The sequence below is a fragment of the Nannospalax galili genome, unplaced genomic scaffold (genome assembly GCF_000622305.1).
Source record: "Nannospalax galili isolate Female #2095 unplaced genomic scaffold, S.galili_v1.0 scaffold417, whole genome shotgun sequence".
NCBI classification, from domain to species: Eukaryota; Metazoa; Chordata; class Mammalia; order Rodentia; family Spalacidae; genus Nannospalax; species Nannospalax galili.
The window spans coordinates 4,450,706-4,473,445 of NW_008340785.1; the positions used below are offsets into that span (position 1 = coordinate 4,450,706).

General features: G+C 38.0%; 1 protein-coding gene and 1 pseudogene across 1 annotated transcript in view; one reads left to right on the top strand and one right to left on the bottom strand.

The window, feature by feature from the left end:
* Positions 1–1,461: 1,461 nt before the first annotated feature.
* On the top strand, positions 1,462–1,685 carry LOC103736318 (annotated as a pseudogene).
* Positions 1,686–6,387: 4,702 nt separating this feature from the next.
* Positions 6,388–22,740, bottom strand: part of Nus1 (NUS1 dehydrodolichyl diphosphate synthase subunit) — a 25,240-nt gene continuing 8,887 nt past the window's right edge. The window contains exons 2-5 of the mRNA XM_008835783.3: positions 16,273–16,398; positions 15,359–15,508; positions 11,522–11,621; positions 6,388–9,056 (exon numbers count right to left, since the gene is read on the bottom strand). Of these exons, the coding sequence (XP_008834005.1) occupies positions 8,966–9,056; positions 11,522–11,621; positions 15,359–15,508; positions 16,273–16,398 (467 nt within the window). The 3' untranslated portion in view covers positions 6,388–8,965. The remainder of the gene's footprint in view (positions 9,057–11,521; positions 11,622–15,358; positions 15,509–16,272; positions 16,399–22,740) is intronic.

The window sequence follows — 22,740 nt, forward strand, 5'->3', positions numbered from 1 at the left end:
CCTAAATGGAGGAAAAACTGGAAGCATTCCCATTAAAATCAGGAACCAGACAGGACTGTCCACTATCTCCACTTTTCAATATAATGCTTGAAACTCCTATAAGAGCAAAAGACAAGAGAAGGAAATTAAAGGAGCACTAATTGGAGAAGAGGTCAAATTATCCCTATTTGCAGATGATATGACACTATAAGAGATCCCAAAAATTCTACTAGAAAACTGTTAGAATTAATACTTTCAGTAAAGTGGCAAGATACAAAATCAACTTACAAAAATCAGTAGCCTTTCTATAACAAGTAATCAGAAAAAGTACTCAAGGAATCCCTCCTATTCTCAATAGCCTCAAAAAAAAAAAAAAAATTTAGGAATAAACCTAACCAAAGACATTAAAGATCTCTACAAAGAAAATTTCAAAAATCTGAAGACACTGTGAGATGGAAAGACCTACTATGCTCATGGATTGGAAGACTCAATATTGTGAAAATGACCATCTTACCAAAAGCAATTTATAGATTCAATGCAATCCCAACCAAAATACCCATGGCATCCTTCACAGAGCTTGTAAAATCATCCTAAAATTCACATGGAATTACAAAAGACCCTGAATAGTCAAAACAATCTTGGACAAAAAGAACAACGCTGGGGGGGGGGGTCACAGATTATATTACAGAGCTATAGTCATAAAAACAGCATGGTTCTGGCACAAAAAGAGACATGTAGATCAAATGGAACACAATAGAAGACCCAAACATGATTTCATATAATTTCAGCCATCTGCTATTTGACAAAGGTGCTAAGAACACACAATGGAGGAGAGACAGCATCTTTAACAAATGGTGCTGGATCTCTACCTGCAGAAGAATAAAACGTGACCCTTATCTTTCACCCTGCACAAAAGTCAACTCCAAATGGATCAAAGACATCAATATAAAACCTAAACTTGGAAACTGCTAGAAGAAAACATAGGCAGCACCCTCCAAGACAGAGGCATAGGAAAGCACAAAGGTCAATAATCAGTACATGGGACCTCATTAAATCACAAAGTTTCTGTACAGCAAAATAACAAAGGAAGTGAAGGAAACCCACTGAATGGGAGAAAATCTTCACCAGCTACACATCTGACAGAGGATTAATATCCAGAACATACAAAGAACTCAAAAAGGAAAGAAAGAAGAAAATAAACGACCCAATAAAAAGATGGGCAATAGACCTAAACAGGTCTGAAATGAAGAAATAAAAATGGCTAAGAAGCACCTTAAAAAGTGTTCAACATCCTTAGTAATTAGAGAAATGCAGATAAAAACCACTTTAAGGGCAGTTGTTGTGCTGCTGGCTCTCCTTTCCCCGCTCCTTGGTTGGGGGGGGGGCGGCCAAGGCAGTGCTGGGGTTGCTATCCCCTTCCTTCCCTGCTCCTCCTGCTGCTCTGCACAGTCTCTCTGATGGCCAGCCTGTCCCAGCCCGGATATGGCTCGTGGACAGCATAAGATTCAGTCTCAGCAGAAAAATGCCTAAAAGCAAGTTGGACAAAAGAAGAAACAAGGCCATGACCAGAAGGCTGCTGCACAGTCTGTAGGACACAAATGCCAGACCCCAAGACCTTCAAGCAGCACTTTGAAAGTAAGCATCCCAAGGCACCACTTCCTCCAGAACTGGCTGATATTCCGGCATAAAGTTGTTTACAGGTGAATTCATGACACCTTTGACTCTCCTACTGTCTCAGACCTTAGGGTAGGGTAACAAACCTGCAGTTGCTTTTTTAAACAAACTGTTGATTAGCAAAAATAAAGGGGCTACAGAAACACTCATTTTTATGCTGTTCCCTTTTGGGCTTCATGCAAAGACAATTCTGTGTAAATGTACAGCTGACTCTGATTTGGAAATCTGAAAAATCAGTCCATCCTTGTTATAAAAATTTTTTTATAATTGTAATTATATTGATGTTCATATTGTATAAAACAACTCATCTAATAAAGTAGTGCTTTGATTTAAAACACACACACATTTAAAATTCCATTTTACCCCAGTCAGACTGGCAAAAATCAAGATAACGAAAAACTCCAAATGCTGGAGAGGATGTGGAGAAAGAGGAACGCTCATTTGCTGCTGGTGGGAATGCAAACTTATGCAACCATTATGAAGTAGTATAGAGATCCCTCAAAAACCTAAAAATGAACCTACCATATGATTCAATTATACCACTCCTTGGCATATATCCAAAGGACTCATTATACTGTAGAGATACCTATACATCCATTTGTTGCTATTTTCACAACAGCTTAGAAATGGAAACAACTAAAATGTCCCATAACTGACAAATGGTTAATGAAAATGTGGTACATCTACACAATGGAGTAGAAATGCAGTAAAAGATGAAATTATGAAATTTGCAGGGAAATGAATGGAGCTAGAGAGTTATACAAAGTGAAGTCACACAAACGCAGAAAAGCAAGCAACGTATATGCTCCCTCATTTTTGGATTGTAGCACCAAAGCCTTACATGTGAGTATATAAATTCTGATATAATACCAGGTGCCAGGCAAAGGGAAAGGATACATGGAGGTAAAGGAAAAGAAAGAACCTGAAAGGGGGATAGCAGGGAACAGATGTTATCTGAGGGAAAGGAAAAAGTGGGAGTAATCAGTAGGGAGGAGAGGAGAGAGGGACATGGAAGAGGCCATGGTGCAGGGGAGGGTGGAAAATCAGAAGAGGAAGGATGGGGGTAATCAGGAGGTACTGGGGGAGGGTGGGGATAATGGGGCCACTGTGACTAGAGAGAGGAGGGAAGCCAGATGGGAGAAAAGAGGGAAAAGTGATGTCCTCGAAACCCTATGAGAAATGCACATACAGTGTCTGAACATTAATGCATTTGTATATCTGGGAGCTGCTTGGCAGGGAATGTAGTGCCAGACAGAAGAGACCTCCCTTAGAGTGGTAGGTGGAGATGGTCCAGGAGACTCCTAAAGTAACACAGGATATTGCCAAACCTCTTGGTTATTTCCCAGAACAAGTAGATAAAACCCTGCTGTTGAGGAAAGGGCATACTTGGGGTACCAGACTTGAAAAAATGGAGCGGGAACTGACTTTCCAACAGACGTTTGGCTGTCATAACGCTAGATGATGATGATATGCAAACTGCCAAGGGAGAATAACAATCAATGGTCCATCCCAGCCCTGAAGCCTAATAACCAAGGCTACCAGCATGGCAAACTACCTCTATTGGTGCAGTAGTGGCACTGTTATCTGGGGGGTGCAGAGGGGCATATACCCAAAAAACAGCTATCTAATTGGACTCAAAGCCCTCTCAATGGGAGGAATCTCATGGGTGGCTCTGTAACTCAGCCAAATACACAAAGCAGGAGAGGACATAGATCCTGGAGGAAACCCTATCTCTTCCATATCTCAAAACAAATGAAACTTGTTACTATATGCTAAATAGCGATCCTTATACTTACAGAGAAGCATGCTGTATAGCACTTATCAAAGAAACTTCTTTTTTGCAACAGATGGAGGCTACTGCAGAGTTGCACATCTGGTTAGACACAGAGAACGTAAGTCTGGGAGACACTCAGGTGACACATCTGCAGCTAGATCTCTACAACTAAGTCTCATGGAACATAGTGGAATAAGAGGTAGAGAGAGGGCTAATCCACCCCTCAACTCTCACCAGTGACGCTTCCTTGTACAGCAGAGTGCAATGCACACAGAAGGCCACAACTGGCCAAGTTTGGAGAATAAGAAACTGGAGGTTCCTATATGGAACCTTACACACCCACAGCTCAGGGACCATTATGGAAGAGGAGGTGGGAAGATTATAAGAGCCAGGGCTGGTTCATGAACACAGGGAGGTGGTGGCTTCCAGGCCACTGGAGGCTTGCTCATGTGAGCCTGTGGCACTGGTGTAGTCGAGCGCTGACTAGACTCCAGTGATGCATTTACAATTGAAGGACATTTGGGTACAAACACCTGAACGTATAGGACTTGGCATGTATGGCAGAGTGCATGGGGTTTGGCGGGGGGGATGGGGGAGGAGATCTAGATTTGATTGGGAAATGTATGAAATTTAAAAAGCTCAATAATAAAAAAAAAAAAATTAGAGGAGTTAATAGTGGCCAAAAAAAAAAAAAAAAACCAAAACACAGAGCACTTTAAAGAACAATGTAAGTGGTTTCATTGTAGAAATCACAATTCCCTACAGGAAGAATGACAAGAAACATAATTTAATGTTTTTACAATGGGTAATTCATTATTTTCTTCAAAAACTCAAGACAAGAAGTCAACAGGCTTTGGAAAACTTGTAGGTGCAAAATGTTATGGATAAATGTAAATATAATGAATAAAACACAGAAGTAGAAATAGCATTTCATATAATTTAAACATGCAAGTTTAATTATATAAATGAATCTAGAGTCAAATCCTCAACAAATTTGTTTAAAAAAATCCTGCGGCTGTCTTTGGGCAACATCTAGTATTACTGCTCCAAACAAAAGTGCCAAAAACTCTAGAAATCACATTAGACCAAAGATTCAGACTCTGTACCAGTGACCTTTAAGGGTGGGAAATTCAGTTAGGAGGACTGTTCTGTGCATGATAGCATGTCTAACTTCATCTTTGTCTTAGTAAATACACTAGCAATCTCCTCTTCCATGAAAAATGTCTCTATTGGAAAATGTCCGTGGTGGGGGCGGGGGGTGGGGAGCAAAAATCACTTTGAGAAACAAAGCACTAGACAAATCCTATGTCCAACTCTCCATATCCAGGTAAGTAGTTTCTACATTTTTCTTGATGTCCTATTTTCCTTCAAATTATCTGGTATCTATTGCAGAAGTACTCAGTTACTGTTACTATTACCATTACCCATATTTTTTCTCCATTAGATATTTAATATGACCATTGCACATAGCTGTTACTAAGTAAATCCCACTTACAAATACTTCCAAAGGGCTCCTAGAACCCAACCCTTAAAAAATAAAGCTATTGAGTCATCATCAGAGCTTGGATGTTACTCCACAAAAGTGCAGAATTAGACTGACACTACTTACCCATCTTCTGAGTACTTTTGTTTTGCTCAGACTTTTCTTTTCCTCCCAATAGCAACTTAAATTACTAGTACTGAAAAAAAAGATGGTCAACAGCAGACATTAAAGTTTTCTTCTTTGTAATCCTCTGGATGCAAAATGCTAAAATTAATTTATAGTCTCTGAACTCTTATAGGATGGAAAGAAAACTATGAACATATAATTACTTAAAGAATTTGGACAAAGACTAAATACTCATTAAACTCAATGTAGACTATAATTTTCAAATACTTACAGGCTGATATATTTGTATCCACACAATAATTAAATACAAAACAGAAAAACTCTCAATTTCTAAGTGTATAGTTCAAAAGAATCTCTTTATTAAGCCTGATATAGCAGCATACATTTTTAAAATAAAAATACAAAAAAATCCTGGAAGGATTGTCACCAAAAAATGTAATCGAGGTTTTTTTTTTTTTTTTCCCTTTATTTTTCTAAATCCTCTTTTTGAATTATTATCATAATAAATGACTTTTAGCTTCAAGCAAATTCTTTTTCATTTTTCCTTTTTACACAAATTTTATCAGCTTACAGATATCAGTTAAGATCTAGCCAACTGCTGACACATGTCCTGAGTTTTCCTTCCAAGTATCCTAAGCTTTACTATGGTAATTTTTAGAAAAGGCAGAGTTTTATTAACCAGAGTTAAAATATGACCTTTGATAGTCTTGGTTTTAGCTTCAAGCAAATTCTTTTTCATTTTTCCTTTTTACACAAATTTTATCAGCTTACAGATATCAGTTAAGATCTAGCCAACTGCTGACACATGTCCTGAGTTTTCCTTCCAAGTATCCTAAGCTTTACTATGGTAATTTTTAGAAAAGGCAGAGTTTTATTAACCAGAGTTAAAATATGACCTTTGATAGTCTTGGTTTTAGAGGAAAACTGCATACAAAGCTGTTTTATAATTAGTTCTTGAGTTAGAAAGTGAATATATCCTATGCTGCACAAGACAAACCATAGTTCTTACCTTTCAATTTTCTGGTTTAAAAAGAACTATTGAAGTCCTTCTTAAGAGGATACTCATTTACATTTTTAAATGACCACTTGTATATTCTGTGAAAATTCAGATTTTAATTACTGACAATTCTAGCAATGGCAAAGCTGAATCTCACTCTAGTATTAAATTTAAAAAAAATAACAAACGTTAAGACTGCAAATGTCTAACCTGGTAAAAATGAGATTATGTTCCAATCAAGAGCATACTATCTAAAAGATAATTCTGCTATCTAGTCAAGCAAGTTTCTCATTACACTTCTGTGGTCCCTAAATGTTCAGAATATAGCATTCACATAATACTATAGCCCATGAAAAGAGTATATTCTTTTATTGATTTTTTTTAGTTCATACATATTGTTTCAACTTTCAATAATAAAATTCAATAAATTTGATTGCTTAATCATAAAAACTTGCTGTACACATTATTTACATGTTGCCAAAGTCTACAGCCATACCAAACATCACAAGGATTTAAACAACTCTAAGCATGAGACCATCGCACAGAAGGGAGCTAATTAACATACATTCAAAAGGTAAATCATAGATATGCACAGTGTATTTGGCACTGTTCAGGATTTATAACATTTTCTTGTCGAAACAGGCATACTTAAGCTTTAGTCACAACACACCAGAATTTGCTATTCACATTAAAATCGGCTTTCAACTTCACAAAAATAACCAGTCAGATGCACGATCCACAGCCAGACTTGGGAATGGACTTCAAACCCTCCAACTCTATGCACTCCAAACTGCCATCTGTAAGGAGATTTAATTTGGTAGTTTTTTCATTATGGGGAGCATTGAGAAGAAACAATTTAAAGAATATCCTTCAATACACGTGAAAATACACAATTCTCTTTAAAATTTCCATTGCTTGGGAGTTTTGATGATGGACAAACTGTGATGATCTTGGCAGGAATTAGAGAAAGACTAATGCCATTCAAGTTGTAGGGACTGCACTAGCAGTTGAACTCTGTAAGATTCTGGTTCCTAAATTTGAATTCAAAAGCCTTAGTTATCTGTTTAAGTCTCTCTTCCTTGGACTACAACAGATTTAGGTCATGGGCTATAGACCTGTTTTGCTGTGCATGTACTAGTAAGAAATGGAAAGGAGATACAAAAACTCAACAGTTTAGGGACTTTGGTGCTAGGCCAATGGGTAATTTCTTTAACATCATTTTAACAAACCTTAAATTCCTTTATTTAATTAAGTCTATTAAACTTAACTCTCAAAAGCTGTACCTATCCCACAATATCTATAAATGACATTTATATCTACCATGTTAATGAAAAACATTGTCTCAAATTATCCTCTTGGGGGTGGTGGGGGGCGGCGACAATGGGACATGGGCCACAGTACAAGGGAACAGAAATGGGAAATTCTCTAATAACGTTTAGATATGCTGTAGCTTCGCACAAAATTTTGGCAATAAATTAAGACTTTTAAAAAATTCATACAAAAAACTGAAGTGCAAAGTAATGTCACTGGACAAATTTTACTTTAATCATTTTTATTTCAAGTATTTTAAAAATCATAAACGGGGTTTTATAATCCAAAGTTGAAACATTTATTCGTCACTTTAGAATCTGACAAGTCATTCCAGACCACTTTCCAAATTCAATCTTCTTTGCTATTTTTCAGATTTCTGAGGCCTAGTATTTAAACTACTCTATTCTGAATGTACATAACTCTTGTACACTTGTTAAAGAGTTTTTATGAATATTAACCATCAAATATGAAGAATGGTTTTCATCCAAGGATTAGCAGTATGGGAAAATATTAAACATCCACCAAGAAATCACTTACTTTAAAAATAACAGAATGAGTTCTCTATCACATAAGAGAACACGAAGGATTAAGTTAAATTATTTTTACAGACTTCAGCAATACAGGCCTCAATCCTACTTAATCATTTATGCAACGTCACCTTGAGATTTACTAAAGGGAAAAAAAATTCCAGGTTTTACTCAAAAGAGGAACAGGTTACTTTTGAGGAAAAGAGCTGCCTTGGTGACTTTTCTCAAATGTTTAAATAAAAAGTTAATGGAAATATTTTTTAAACCAGTTTTGTGTACTATAAGCAGACTGCTCATCACACAAACAAGAAAATCAAGACGCACTTTAGGAAATTTTCATTTAAGATTTTAAGTTATTCAACTTTTTTGTTTTTTGACTGCCTAATTATTTAAAATTTTTATATTCTATACTTCAATATTTTCTTTTTCAAATGTTCTGGGTTTCTTTGTAACCCAGAACACAAACATCAGAGCAACACTCTCAAGTCACATTACTTTCTATAACGAAGAAATGAAAAGGGATGGAAATCTGAAGATATCTCTCTGCTCTGAAAGTAAGCAAGCTTTCAGTATGTGAACACAGAATTCCACTCCTCTGAAGTCCCTCAAAATGAGGATACTTCCATTTAATAAGTCAATATATTATTCATAAAAATTAAAGTTTGGTCACTAGGAAAGACTGAAAAAAAATGACCTCCATCCCCCTACCCCCAGACAATTAAAACAGCTTTAATCACTCCCTCTACTCCCACAAAAACGGGAAGTAGCAGGAGCTGAAGCCTTTAAATCTGAAATCTCAGCTCTGAAAACATTGCTGTTATTTGCTCAAAACTACAAGCCTATGTACTCCATTCCCCAATGCGTCCCCATTTATAAGTTTATTTCCATACGCACGCACACGCACGCACGCACGCGCACACACACACACAACACACACACTCATTCTCAAGTAAGACACTTTTTTGTGTTTGTTGATAAATTATGAGGAATATGATCTAGGTGTATACAGGGTTTTACAGGTGTTTTGTAAACATCAGAGTCACTTGGGTCCTTTTCTCCAAAAGCCTGAAATTAAATTATGCAGCCAGGAATCACTACTTTCCCAGACGCTGTTCACAAGCTGCATATTGACGAAGGGCAGAGAAAAAGTCCTCATAACTGATGTTTAGGTGGGAAGGCAAAGATCTGGAAAGAAAACACAAGGGGAAAAAAACAGTTAGATGACACTCTGTAATTTGGTGGAGGAAATTGGAGAATGATGACCAAAAAGAGGTTAAGGGCAGAGAAAAGTAAATTATAAACAGAATATGACAATCTTCTCATAAAACTTTCAAACTCATTGAGACAGTTCAAGCAAAAAATAATCTGCCCTCTCTATAAAAGAAAAGCCACCTACAGTGAGTTAGACTCACAATCTATTAAATCTATGTATTAAGGATCTACTCAAATTCACATTAAGAACTCTGAGTGGTCATAGCAAAGCCAATACTCTTTAACGGTTTCTGAAAGCCAGGCTTAATATCAGCCAGAGAACTGCACTATACTCACACATAGTGACACAGTGAGCGGCCAATAAATGACCATGTAACACCACTACCAACTGCTAAGGGAACATTTACACTGTGAAGCTCGCTAAAGATAAAGTGAACACACAACTAGAAGGTTCCCTTTATTTAAAATACTTGAAATAATTTTTCAATAATTAATATAAAAAAATCTCTAATTTACACAGCTTCATAACAAGGTTTAGAAATTCCAAGTTGTAACAGAGCCAAAGACATGGTCAGGTTACGAGAGTCACATTCAGAGTTCCAGTCACATGAATCACAAAAAGAAAAAAAAAGAAAAAAACCCTACTATGAAAGAGCTCCTACTAGCCCCTGTGCTGCTCTTCAGCTATGGCTTCCTCCGACAGCCAGGAATTCTGAAGCAAAAAACCAACTTCCTGAGTCCTCATCATCGCCTAACATCAAATAATAACCATCTCTACTGGTGACCTTGGTTTACTCACTCTATTCAAATGATGATCCTCAGGACACATTTAATGACATTCTTACCAAAGCTTGCTTCATGTTCCCCTCAACCCCCCACCTTCCTGTCTTCCACATTTTCTCAACTGGCCCACCTACCACTCTTCAAAAAGCACTGCAGCCACTACCCTCAGGGCCTCTGAAGCTCCCTTCCTGCTCCTTAGAGGGCCTATCTTAGGACAAGAGATGCCTTCTGACATCACAGTGCTCAGTCTGGTAGACAGTACAAAAATACAAACAAAACTCAACAAAATGTGAGAGCTATGAAAGACATATGGACACAGGAATATGGATAGCCTATTCTGCACCAGTTATCTGTCACCTGTGATGTTTAAATCCTAAATGCTTCATTAAAATGTCCATTTAAAAATTAAAGGTTAATTAAATTCCCAAAGCCACATTACTGAGCTACAGTCAAGCCTCAAGATCTACCTGCTGTCAAACAGTCTTTTCTCTAAACCACCTCTCAACTTCTTAGTACCTGAAGGACACCTGAAATAATCTCTCAGAAACACTCGAATTCTTCCAGTCAATTTAGCTTAAACTTAGGAGGCATTTCATTTCTTAAGTTTTATCACAGTAAGTAAAGTGCTAGGCTGAAATCATACTTGGTAAATTCTTTTCATGGCACATAGGATTTGTAGCACTTTTCCATCCACAATGTAGAATTTCAACATACTTAAGGCTATTAAGTCTCTCCTTTATTCTAAATCAGGGGTCAACAAGCAGTCTGTCTTTTGTTTGTTTTCAAGAATTTCTTTCACTTTTAGCTCAGAACTTACAACGTAGCCCAGCTGGCTTTGACATTCTGTTCCTCCTGCCTCAGCCTCTCAGGAGCAGGAATGACAGGCATGAACCACCATGCCAACTTAACAAGCCATTTTATAAGTAACAGTAATAGCCTGTTGTTAATGGACTGTTTGCAGTTACTTAGTTGCACTCAGTCAGCCAACTGTAAGAGTGAAAGACAGCAGGAAAACACTGTATAACCTGAAAAACCTAAGATATTATCTGGCCCTTTCAGAAAAAGTTTATAAACCCTGTCTAAATAAGTCACTTTCACTTGGGAGGCAGAGGCAGGTGAATCTCTGTGAGTTCAAAGCTAACCTGGCCTACATAGTAGGACAGTTAAGGTACATAGTGAGACCCTGTCTCAAAAACAAAACAAAACAATAAGAAATTTCATTTTCTTTACTGTGCTCTTCCCAAAATTATGACTACAGCCTCTTCAACTGCCTTTTTATTTCATCCTTTCTCCAATCCAATTCAGTCTGATCATTCCAGCCAAATAAATCTTCTGAGGTCACCACTGCTCTATCATCCACTAAGTCCCACTTTTATTCTAAATACAAAATTTCTCTCAATATCATATACCTGGATGATTCATATTTTTTCAGTAGAATCAACAACTCCAGCTCTCAGATAGTGCTTATCGATGAGCCCCTAAGATAATCTGTGTCAACGCCCAACATCTATCTGCACAATCATACTGTATTCTGTCTAATTCATTTCCACAACTTCATTTTGCCAGTCAGGAGCACAGTCTTTGGGAGCTCCCATATCAGGTCTAGTACAGTGCTAGGCTCCAGGAACAAAGACAGTACGCTTTTAGTTACTTACATGATCTCAGTCAATCTGATTTGCCAGGGAAGAAAGCCTAATGTGCTGTCCACAGGACCAAACTTCAATACTAAATCAGGATCAGGGAAACCATGTGACTCTTGGAAATAAAGACATACACGTGAAATTAACATATACCATTCACATTTAAAAAAAAAAAAGGGCAAAAATCTGCCAGTTAAAATGGCTTTACATATACATATTCCCTTCAGCTTTAGCAGTATGTTTCCACTCCTGCCCCCGCCCCCCACAAACCCCATTTGTCAACTTTAATATCTATGTTCATTCCAAATGTGGAAAGTTTCTCAAAAGCCCATTTATCTGTACTGATTACCAAATAAAGAAGGTAACGTAACTCTTACCCTAAAGCCTCTTTGTTTTTTAAGTGTTCTATTGGTGCCCTGGGAAAGGTACTATTCGTGGGGTATAATTGCTGATACTGACTCCAGAAATGAGTGACTTTAGAAATGAAAAAGTTCTTTAAGGGGATCTATCTGGGGCTGGATAGATGCCCCAGTAGTTTAAGAGCACTGACTGTTCTTACAGAGAACCCAGGTTTGGTTCCCAGCACCCACATGGCAGTTGAAAATAATCTGTAACTCCAGTTCCAGGAAATCTGATGCCCTCTTTTGACCACAATTGCCTGACACAGGTATACTTACATACATGCAGGCAAAACACTCAACATACAGAATAAAATGTTTTGAAAAATAATCTAAAACGTATCCAGTTCCTTCTTTCTTTCTATTCTATCATAGAGAAGTACCCCGAAATCCAATTCCTTGCTATACAGTACAAATGTTTTCAGGGTTCCATAGAGTCCAAGCAGCCTTAAGGAGGAAATGGAGAATGTACCCTGGTCTCAATAAGTACATGTTCATTTTTAAAAATATTTTATTATTTTTATTTTCTGTGTATGAGTGTATTGCCTGCATGTGAGTGCACCCATGTCGTGCAATGCCACGGAGGTCAGAAGAGGGCTTTGGATTCCCCTGGAACTGGAGTAAAGGAGGGTTTGCAGCCTCCCTGTGGGTGCTGGGAATCAAACCCGGGTCCTCTGCAAGAACAGTCAGTGCTCTTAACCGCTGAGCCATCTCTCCAGCCCCGTACATTTTTTATCTCTATTAACAACAGACCTGCCTTGGGAGAAGGAAAAAATAAAAAACAAAAAAGTTATGTGCAGTTTCAACTATTTAAAATAAAGTTTGAAGGCATTGGTATAACAGACAGGATACTATAATCCAAGAGATCCACATTCTAACAGTTTCCAATATCCTCAGTTCTGTCACAACATTCTTGTCACGCAGTCTATCCAAGGCTCAGTTCTTCAATGTCAGGTAAAGAGATCAGGGCTGGGGATTGGTCAGTGATGGTAGAGTGAAAGCTCCAGAACTGATCCCCAACACTGAAACTAAAAGGGGGTTATAGGGGTAAAAGTAAGGAGACTGGATTAGGCAGGCCTGTCCAGCAATAGTACTGAGAAATTATTTCCATGATTAAGTCACTTTAAAAGTTCTACTGGACATATATGGAAAACATTGTAATAAGACCCACTGTTGTGTATCCCAACTTTAAAACAAAATTTTTTTTAAATCCATGTTCCTAGAACAAATCAACTACACAGAACACACATTCCTCTGCCACCTACAAAGCAATTCTCTTCAGTAAAAAAACGGTAAGAAAACTCCTGAGGTGAAGCTGACAAGTCCTCTCCATAAAAAAAAAAAAAAAAGTTAAAATAGCTAAACAAAAGCAGGCTTTCAAAGGCTGTGAATACTGGCCAAAGGCAGGTGATTATCATTTAAAAGCACAAAAGATAAAAACTAACCGGTGTGTGAGCTAAGAACACCAAGAGTCTATAGCCTTCCTGTCTGGGACTGCTCCCAACCCACACACCTCTGCCCCTAATCAATTGTGAAGAGTAGCACTTTATAGAACACATAGCTAAGAGCACACATGTGGTATGGCCTCCTATTGCTCAATGACATGGGCAGAAATTACAGTTGAAAGATACAGGCAGCAGGAAGAGAACAATGACACTCCATTGTCTGCAAGCTCCAAGCAGGAAATCCAAAGAGGGAGGAAAACTCACAGCTTTATTGGTCTGAGGTGCTACCAGCTCAGTGGCCTGATACCTAACAGGAAGATTCTAGAAGGGAAGGCTCACATAAAATCCTGTATATCTATGGCTAACTGGGAAACTATTCAAGAATGAGGGACAAAATAAGGGGCTAGGGTACAGGAAAAACTACAAAGCAAAAGCTAAAAAGATTTGAGAACTAGTATCAATATAAAGTGCACTTTCAGGGGGCTGGAGAGATGGCTCAGCAGTTAAGAGCACTGGCTGCTCTTGCGGAGGACCTGGGTTCAATTCCCAGCACCCACATGGCAGCTAACAACCATTCCATAACTCCAGTTCCAGGATATCTGACGCCCTCTTCTGACCTCTGTGGGCATTGCACAACACAAATATACATGCAGGTAATACACTCATACACATAAAATAAAAATAAAGTACTAAAAGATTTAAAAATAAAGTGCACTTTCAAGTTCCACGCAGATCACTTAAGTCTTACAAACTTAAGGTGCCTGAGTACAGCCTGCAAGCAAGTCCCAGGTGACCACTAGACAGACTTAGACTGACAGAGGAAGCCAGACTAAAATATATAAAAACAGGCACGACTGGAAATCATGTTAAGTGAAATAAATCAGGCTCAGAAAGACAAGACCACATGCTTTCATTCCTATTTATGTGTGTCTTTGTAGGTCCCAAAACTACAAAGGGAATTACGAGAGAGGAGGAGATTCTCATGGAGATGCAAAATGCAGAAAGTACTGAAACACATGTAGTAAGAAAGTAGAAAGTGAGACTGACTGGGGAAAGAAAGGGAACCAGCTGGAGAAAGGGGAGGGCCTGAGGGCGGGCAGTAGGGGAAGGGAGCAGATGAGAACAAAGACACAGTATGACGATGCCATGATGAAACCCATTACTTTCTATGATAACCTAATATTAATGTAAAAAATACCTCTAGGGGCATGAAGAGATAGCTTGGTAAAGAGCACTGGATGCTCTTGCATAAGACCGGGGTTCACTTCCCAGCACCCACATGGTGGCTCACAACCATCTATAACTCCAGTTCCAGGTGATCTGATGCCCTCTTTTGGCCTCCATGGGCACCGGCACACACATGATGCACATACATACATACATACATACATACATACATACATGCAGGCAAAACATGCATATGCCCAAAAGAAAAATAAACAAATTTTTTTAAATTAATTTATTTTTTTACTTTATGTGTACACATAATAGTATTGCCTGCATGTAGGTAAGTGCACCCCTGTCGTGCAATGCCCACAGAGGTCAGAAGAGGCTGTCAGATCCCCTGGGACTGGAGTTACAGACAGTTGTTAGCTGCCATGTGGGTTCTGGGATTCAAACCCAGGCCTTCTGCAAGAACAACCGATGTTCTTAACCACTAAGCCATTTCTCCAGGCCCTCAAAAGAAATAAATCTTTAAAAAAGAGATATCACCATATAAAATTGTGACTAGTCACAGCAGTGTAGTCATCTTCATTCATAGACAATATGACTTCATATTTAGGAAATGTTATACCTCTCCAAAAAGAGCAAGTGAATTTTAGCAAGGTTGTAGGATACAGAATCAGTATTACAAAACAATTATGTTTTTGAGTACTATTAACTGAAAACAACGACAAAATTAAATTTCAGAATTACAAGGGATATAGTAAAAACCAATGAAAAGAACCTAAATATTCTCTTTCATCTGTATCTTTGGGGGGACAAAATTGAAAACATGTATGACTTACTAAGTAAACCTTCTAACATATCTACATCCAATTCTGTGGATTTCTTCTGCTGCTGGGCTACTAAGTGGCAAAAGTCCTGAGCAGCTCTCACAATATCTGCTTTTCCATCTTCTGGAGACAGCACCCTCACTGCTGAAGGGCAATTTAAAACTAGAAGAAAAACAACAGACAAGATAGTTTTTAAAACACACTCTTCAACATTTCTTTCAAAATCAGTTTTATGAAATAGTAGAATCAGACCAAAATCACATCTATGTGTTCTCATAGACTGCCTTCTCCACATCCTAAAAATAACCTTGTATTATGAGTAAACCTTCTACAAAATAGGAATTTTAATTATAGGTTAGCTACAAGTTTTACTTACCTAAAAATTCCATCTGTAATCATAACACAATTCGGTGTAACATAAGAGAAAAAAGTAAAGACTAGAATAAAAACTGTGTTGCAATGGAATATAGGTATACTATTTATATACCTTATCTGAGTCTAGAGGAGTTACTTTATAACTAATAATAATAGTAGACAACTGAAAATGGGAAATTATTATCTATAGACATGTCCTTTCTAGACAGGTAGAGTTTCTATTATCTTTCCTATTATTCGACAGAAAAACCAGTTTTGCCTTTATCTACATACTCACTTAATTTATTGATGTATAAATTTATCTATTCTTTGGCTTCTCTGTTAAGTCAATTATAAAATCTGGTTAAATAAAATCTTTAACACAGGTTTATTTTCTATAATTTGAATTGTTATTTTCTTCTGAAAATTATCTTTTAGCCAGATAACTTATCGACAGTAAGACTAATAGAGCAAAATGAATGACAAAAATCTGCCCTGAAATGCAAACTCTCATCTTGCCACATTACATATCCAATTCATTACATATTCAATTCAATCCCATGCACGCTTACCTTGATCATCTTTGTCATTACTATTTGCAAACTCTGGTGAGTATTTGGAACAATCTAGGCCCAAAAGTTCCTGCTGTTGTTTCAAAATTTCATCCATCAATCTGGAATTATTTCTCTTGAAAATACCTTAAGAAGAAAATTAAAAGCAAAGAATCACATCGAGGCTAGCTCACATTCTTCAATGAGTCATGGATGCTTGACATGGATACACCGCCAGACCCCAACCTGAATGTATTTCAAATAAAGCAGTAATGACTAATCACAAACTAGATTTAAATACCAGTCAAAAAAAGGACAAAGGTCAGCTACTTTGTAGTGATGTGAGAGGACAAACACTTAGATCTAAAAAGAAATTTTAAGAACTCTTTCACTTGAAGCCTTTATTTACAGATTCAGAAACTGAAATGCTTCAGTGTCCTGAAGGGGCTTGTTCAAGAATTTTTCTGCTCCTGATTCCTAGTCTAAGCTATCTTCTCTGCAGATTTATTATAGATATTAAATGCAAATGCCTTAATTCAATTTGATTCCATTTGTAATACTAAGAGAAACTAATATGAATTATTTACAAAGTAGAGAATAAAAAAGAACAAAAATTAGGGTCCAGAGAGATGGTTCTGTGGTTAAGAGCGCTGGCTGTTCTTGCAGAAGACCAGGGTTCGAATACTAGCACCCAAATGGTAGCTAACAACTGTAACTCCAATTCCAGGGGACCCAACACCCTTTCTAGCCTCCGTGGGCACTGTACAACACAGGTGCACTTACATACATACAGGCATAACACTCGCACACATAAAATTAATAAATAAACAAAAAAGACCAAAAATTTGTAAATTTTAAGCAAAGCACAGAAACAAACTATATAAAATGGTTTGGGGAGACTGGAGAAATGGCTCAGTGGTTAAGAGCATTCACTGCTCCTACAGAGAACACAGGTTTGATTCCCAGTTATCCACATGGCAGCTTACAAACATCTGCAACTCAAATTCCAGGGATCTAATGCCTTGTTCCAGCCTCTGCAGACACTGTACACACATGTTGCACATATATACATTCAGGCAAAACATTCATACACATAAAATAAAAGTAAATCTTTAAAAAATTAAATAAAGTGGTTTTGATCTCCCAATTATGCACAGAAAGTTAACATTTTACCACATCACTAGGCTATATTGTGAATTCCAGGACACCCTGAGCCATGAAATTGAAGCCTTGCCTCAAAAAAAGGAGACAGAAAACTTACATGCACTCAGCCACAGAGGGAGTCACCAAGAACATAAATGTATGAGGGTGGAGAAACAATCTTGGCAGTCTATGTCTACTTCAGGCAGCTCTATCTGCCCAGCCACCCAGGCACCTTCTCTCCTGACCTCCTCATGCCCTCTAATAATAAGCTAAGCTCATATGCTATTCTACATAATGGTTTCTGCACCTGCCTGCATTCCTTTAGTCCACTGTCACCACTCTTTCAAGTGACTGCAGCCTTCTTTATGACCTTACGACTTCCTTCCAGCAGGTTTCACTAGGCTGACTGCCAAATTACTCAGCTTTGCATACATCTTCCATCTTGGCACATTCCAACTTCAGCACCTTAAATGTCTCCTAAAATTTAAAAAACTGCTCAACATAACCACTCCAGTCTATTTTTCCATAGATAATAGGTGAAAAGAGTTCATGTTTATGAAGTAAGTCAATCTATTTCTTTGTAGCACTCTGTAATCTGCAAATTAGAACTCAAAAATATGGAAGTCACTCTACCCTTAATTCTTCATGTGACCTTCCCAAGCCAGGCCTATAAAACTTGCCTAATTCTTTACAGGTCAGCTCAAGTGTCACCTACCTTCCAGACTTTCCTAGTGCCCTATTCTTCCTCAGATTCACACACATTTGTTCAAATCTCTTAGTAAGCTTATTGTTGTTGTTTTTGTTTTGGTTTGGGTTTTTTTGTTTGTTTTTTTAAGACAGGGACTCCCTGTAGCCAAACTGGTCTGGAACTAGTATGTGGACCAGGATGGCTTCCATCTTTCAGAGATCCTCCTGTCTCTGCCTCCAGAGTACTGGAATTAAAAGGCCTGCACCATCATGTTCAGCATGAATGGATTTCTTTTATTCCAGGAACCTCTCCCATAAAAGCAGACATTTTCCAACTGCATGCAGGCAAAAACTCTGGCAGGCAAAAACTCTGTTAAGGAAGAAAGTTGAGAGGGGCAGTTACAATGTATCGTTACAGACTTTCAAAAAGTTAAAAGAAACCTTGGTCTTGAATGACTCAGATGAAGAGTGAAATAAAACAGTGCATTTTCCACTAAGGGCTTAGATGAAACATTATAAGCAAAAGGATTCCTAAAACCTCATAGCTGGATCTCCATCAACAGAGCTGACTATACTCTACAATACTTATTTCAAAGTCTACACACATACTTTGCATGATATACAACGCAACAAGATCTAAAGCTGGTTTGACTGAAATAAGAGTTCACAAATAGCAGAGTATGTATATGTATATGTATGTGTGTGTGTGTGTGTGCAAGCTTTTTCTCATATTGTAATCCATCCTGTTTGCCTTCTATAACCAAAAATAAGCCAAAATTATGGTATAACACTAAAGAAATTATCACAAAAGTCATTTTTATTAAAAAGTTGAGCATATACATCCATTCAGATATAACCAATATAAGGAAAAAAGCATCTGATTTTGAGAAAACTGCATTTTAGATAGTATTGAGATTCAACAATTCATTTCAAGCTAGATATGATGGTGCATGCTTGTAACTCCACCACTCAGGAGGCTGCCTCAGTAAGACAAGAAGAAGAATCAATTTTATGCTACCCTTTTAAAGATAAGGAACTAGATTGAGGATGGTCAAGCAATTGTCCTTAGATTGGTCTGAAATCCAGGTCTTAACTACTACTCGTTCAGTGTTTATTATTATTGTGTATATGCATGGGGAGGGATGCCAAGGCACATGTGGAGGTCAGAGGACAACTGTGTGCAGTGGTTTCTCTCCTTACACCTTTATGTGGAGTTCCTGAGAATTAATTCAGGTCCTCAGACTTGGCAGCAGTGCCTTTAACCAGTAAGCCATCTCAACAGGCCCCCAGGTATTAGCTTTTGAAAAGCTAATGATTACAGCACTTTCTATAATTTATTTTCCTATAGCTCTTTCCTTAAAAGACTTGAGGAGGTTTCCAAACAACAAATATATTTTGAATTCTTAAAGAATAACCCAGGAATCGAACATAAATTTTGTAATATTTTAAGGAACTTCACAATTTTGCTGCTCTATAACTATCTCAAGAAGGCTTGCTTTCTCTGTGGTTGGACTTGCACTGGGGAATGTCTGGAGACACTAACTTGACACAGTGGGTCTTAATACCCAGGACAGAGTATATGGGTTCCAGTGGGGGGGCTATGAGAGGGGTGTGGTAGGGATGGGGCTATAAAGATGATTCAGATGGTTTAAGATATTCTGTATGAAATACAACAAAATTTAATAAAACAAAAAAGGCTTGCTTTCTCAAAGGTAATTAATAATAGAAAAGATAAATGAAAAGTCATTTTTAAAACACATGTGTACATACACAGATGTACACACATAAACCCACACCCCCCCTTCCAATTTCCATGAGAGGCTAAAACGTTATGCTAGGAAAGCTGCATCTCAGAAAAATACTGCAAGTCTTTTGTTTGTTGGCTGGTTCATTTCTTGATAAGCACCACGTACTTTGGGGCCAAAATAGGTTTCTTTTAATATTCTAAGAAACATTTATAATTGTGATATTAAAAACAAAGTCAAGGTTTAGACAATAAGAGAATGTTCCCTCACTTTCCACCATAACGTACTTAAATGCTCTTTCCCTTCCCCGTCATAACACAACTGTTTCCACTTTTGAGTATTCTCTAGTCCATGTCTACATGTGGTTAATCCTGGAACAAGTAACCTGTAGTTTTGTGCTGCTCTTGGTCACACTACAACACGTACCTTCCTTGCTGTCAGTCTCATGGATAGCTCAATCCCGTATTTTACCAAAGTTTCAGCTGATTCTGTTCAGGTCTTTAAATTTTTTTATTTATGTATTTTTAAAATTTTTATTTATGTATTTTTTAAAGTTTTTTGTGTATGAGTGTTGTGTCTGCATGTGTCATTCAGTGCCCAAGGATATCAGAATATGACATCGAATTCCCTAGAACTGGAGTTAAGGATGGTTGTTAGCCACTGGTGCTGGGAACCAAACCAGGATCCCGTGGAAGAGCAGACAATGCTTTTAACCACTGAGCCAATCTCTCCAGTGCCAATTCTGTTCAGTTCATAAAATATAAAAATTAGATTTCTAGGAATGGGAAATGTAGTTCAGTGGGAAGCACTTGTCTAGCATGTTCTAAAGGCCTGGGTTTGAATCCCAACTGCACAAAGCAATCAAGCAACTAATCAATCAACTGACTAATCAATCAGTATTTCCTCACTTCATTACTATTAGAGATCACTCCTTTGTATAGTCTCTAAATATTCTGAGTTCATCTTATTTAAAGAAAGAGAAATACCAGTATGAAAGAAAAGGGGCTAACCCAGTTGGCTTCAAGTGCCAACCTGACACAACCTAGAGGCATCTGAGAAGGGAGTCCCAAATGAGGGACTGTACATCAGATTGGCCTATGGACATGTCTGTGGAGGACTGTAATTTCTAACCAATATAGGAGGGCCCAGTCCACTGTGGGCAGCACCATTCCCAGGCCACTGTGAACAGGTGGTCCTAGACTGTATAAAGGGATGAAGCATGAGCTCATGAGCAGGCTGGAAAACATCGCCCCTCTATAATTTCTGCTTCAAGTTCCTGCTGGAGTTCCTGCCCTGACTTCCTTCAATGATGGACCATGACCTGGAAGTGTAAGCTAAATAGACTCTTTCCTCCCCCTAAATTGGTTTTGGTCAATGTGCTTTATCACAACAGAGACAGAACTAGAATAGGGGTATTATGTGAGACCAGAGATACTGAAAGAGATACATGATGACATGATGGGGTCTATGAGCCTTGGCAGTGGATTTAGAATGCATTCTAAGCTCAGTAGAAAGCTACTAGAGTGTTTTATTCAGAGATGGAATGATATGATTTTTGAAAAAAAGCACACCAGGCTTAGTAGCGCATGCCTTTAATCCCAGCACTCGGGAGGCAGAGGCAGGTGGACCTCTGTGAGCCTGGTCTACATAGTGACTTTCAGACCAGCTGGGGCTACAAGGGAGAACCTGTCTCAAAAAGACCAAAAATAAATAGATAGATAGATAGATAGATAGATAGATAGATAGATAGATAGATAAATAAATAAATAAATAAATTTTTTTTGAAAAAGCTCATAGGCATGGTCAAGCACACTTATTCTGGTCCCAGAACTGGGAAGCAGGAAGATCTTGAGTTTAAGGCCACCCTGAGACACAAGGCCAGTCTAAGAGTGAGACACCTCAGAAAAACCAAAAGTTAGAGGCTTGACTTAATAGGTAGAATATTCACAGGTCCCAGGCCCTGACATATATACCACCTCCCCTACACACACACCAAACTACTTTGCTAGTAGGAGAAAGATGGATTATACAGTGACAAGAGTATAAATAAAAAACAATTGGGGGCTAGTGTTGTAACACAAGTGAAAGACGATGCAACTGAAATTTGGTTAGGGATAAATGGTATCAAAACAAGGGGAATGTGTCAGATATTTTCCATAAGTAAAACCAAGGAGGCCTTGGACAGACTACAACTGGGATTCAATGTAAGAAACCCATAACTAAGTTCTCAACCAACAACTGGATCAAAGGGAGTTTTAATTTTTAAGATGGAAAAAAATTGTAAGGGGGCAGATTTGGAAGGAAAATGTCAAGAATACTGTTTTGGACATGTTAGGTGATTTTGAGACACAGAGTCTGAACTTATGAAGAGAGGCTAGAGGGACAAAACTGCATGTCAGCACACAGGTGAGACTTAAAACCAGAGAACAGGAGAGATCATCTGAGACAGTCATCAGTGCACTGCTGATATCCCGCCTACCCACTAGTTCATGGTCAAGTTGGGTAGAAAGACAAGGACCTGCATGCAGCTAACATTCACAAGTGAATCAAAGGAGAAGCCAGGCATGAGGCTCAGTAGGAACAGACATGAAACAGGAAGAAATTCAAGCCCATGTGGAGCCATAAAAACCAGAAACAAAAACATTTCAAATAGAATTAGGTACAACCAATCCACCTAATAGATTATGTACTACTTCCAAGATCCTTATTAGAGTCTTTTAAAAATCTCTGCTATGCTTCTCCTTCAGGTTATTTCTTTTCCTTTACCTCACTGTTTCCTTACCCTTGTCCTGGTTCCTGCAGTTATGTCTGTTTGCATACTTATTAGTAGGCAACAGACCTTAAGAAGGAAGATTTGGATAAAAATTGGGTTAGATTAGGGGAGGGGGGGAGGAAGGGGATATGAGGAACCTAG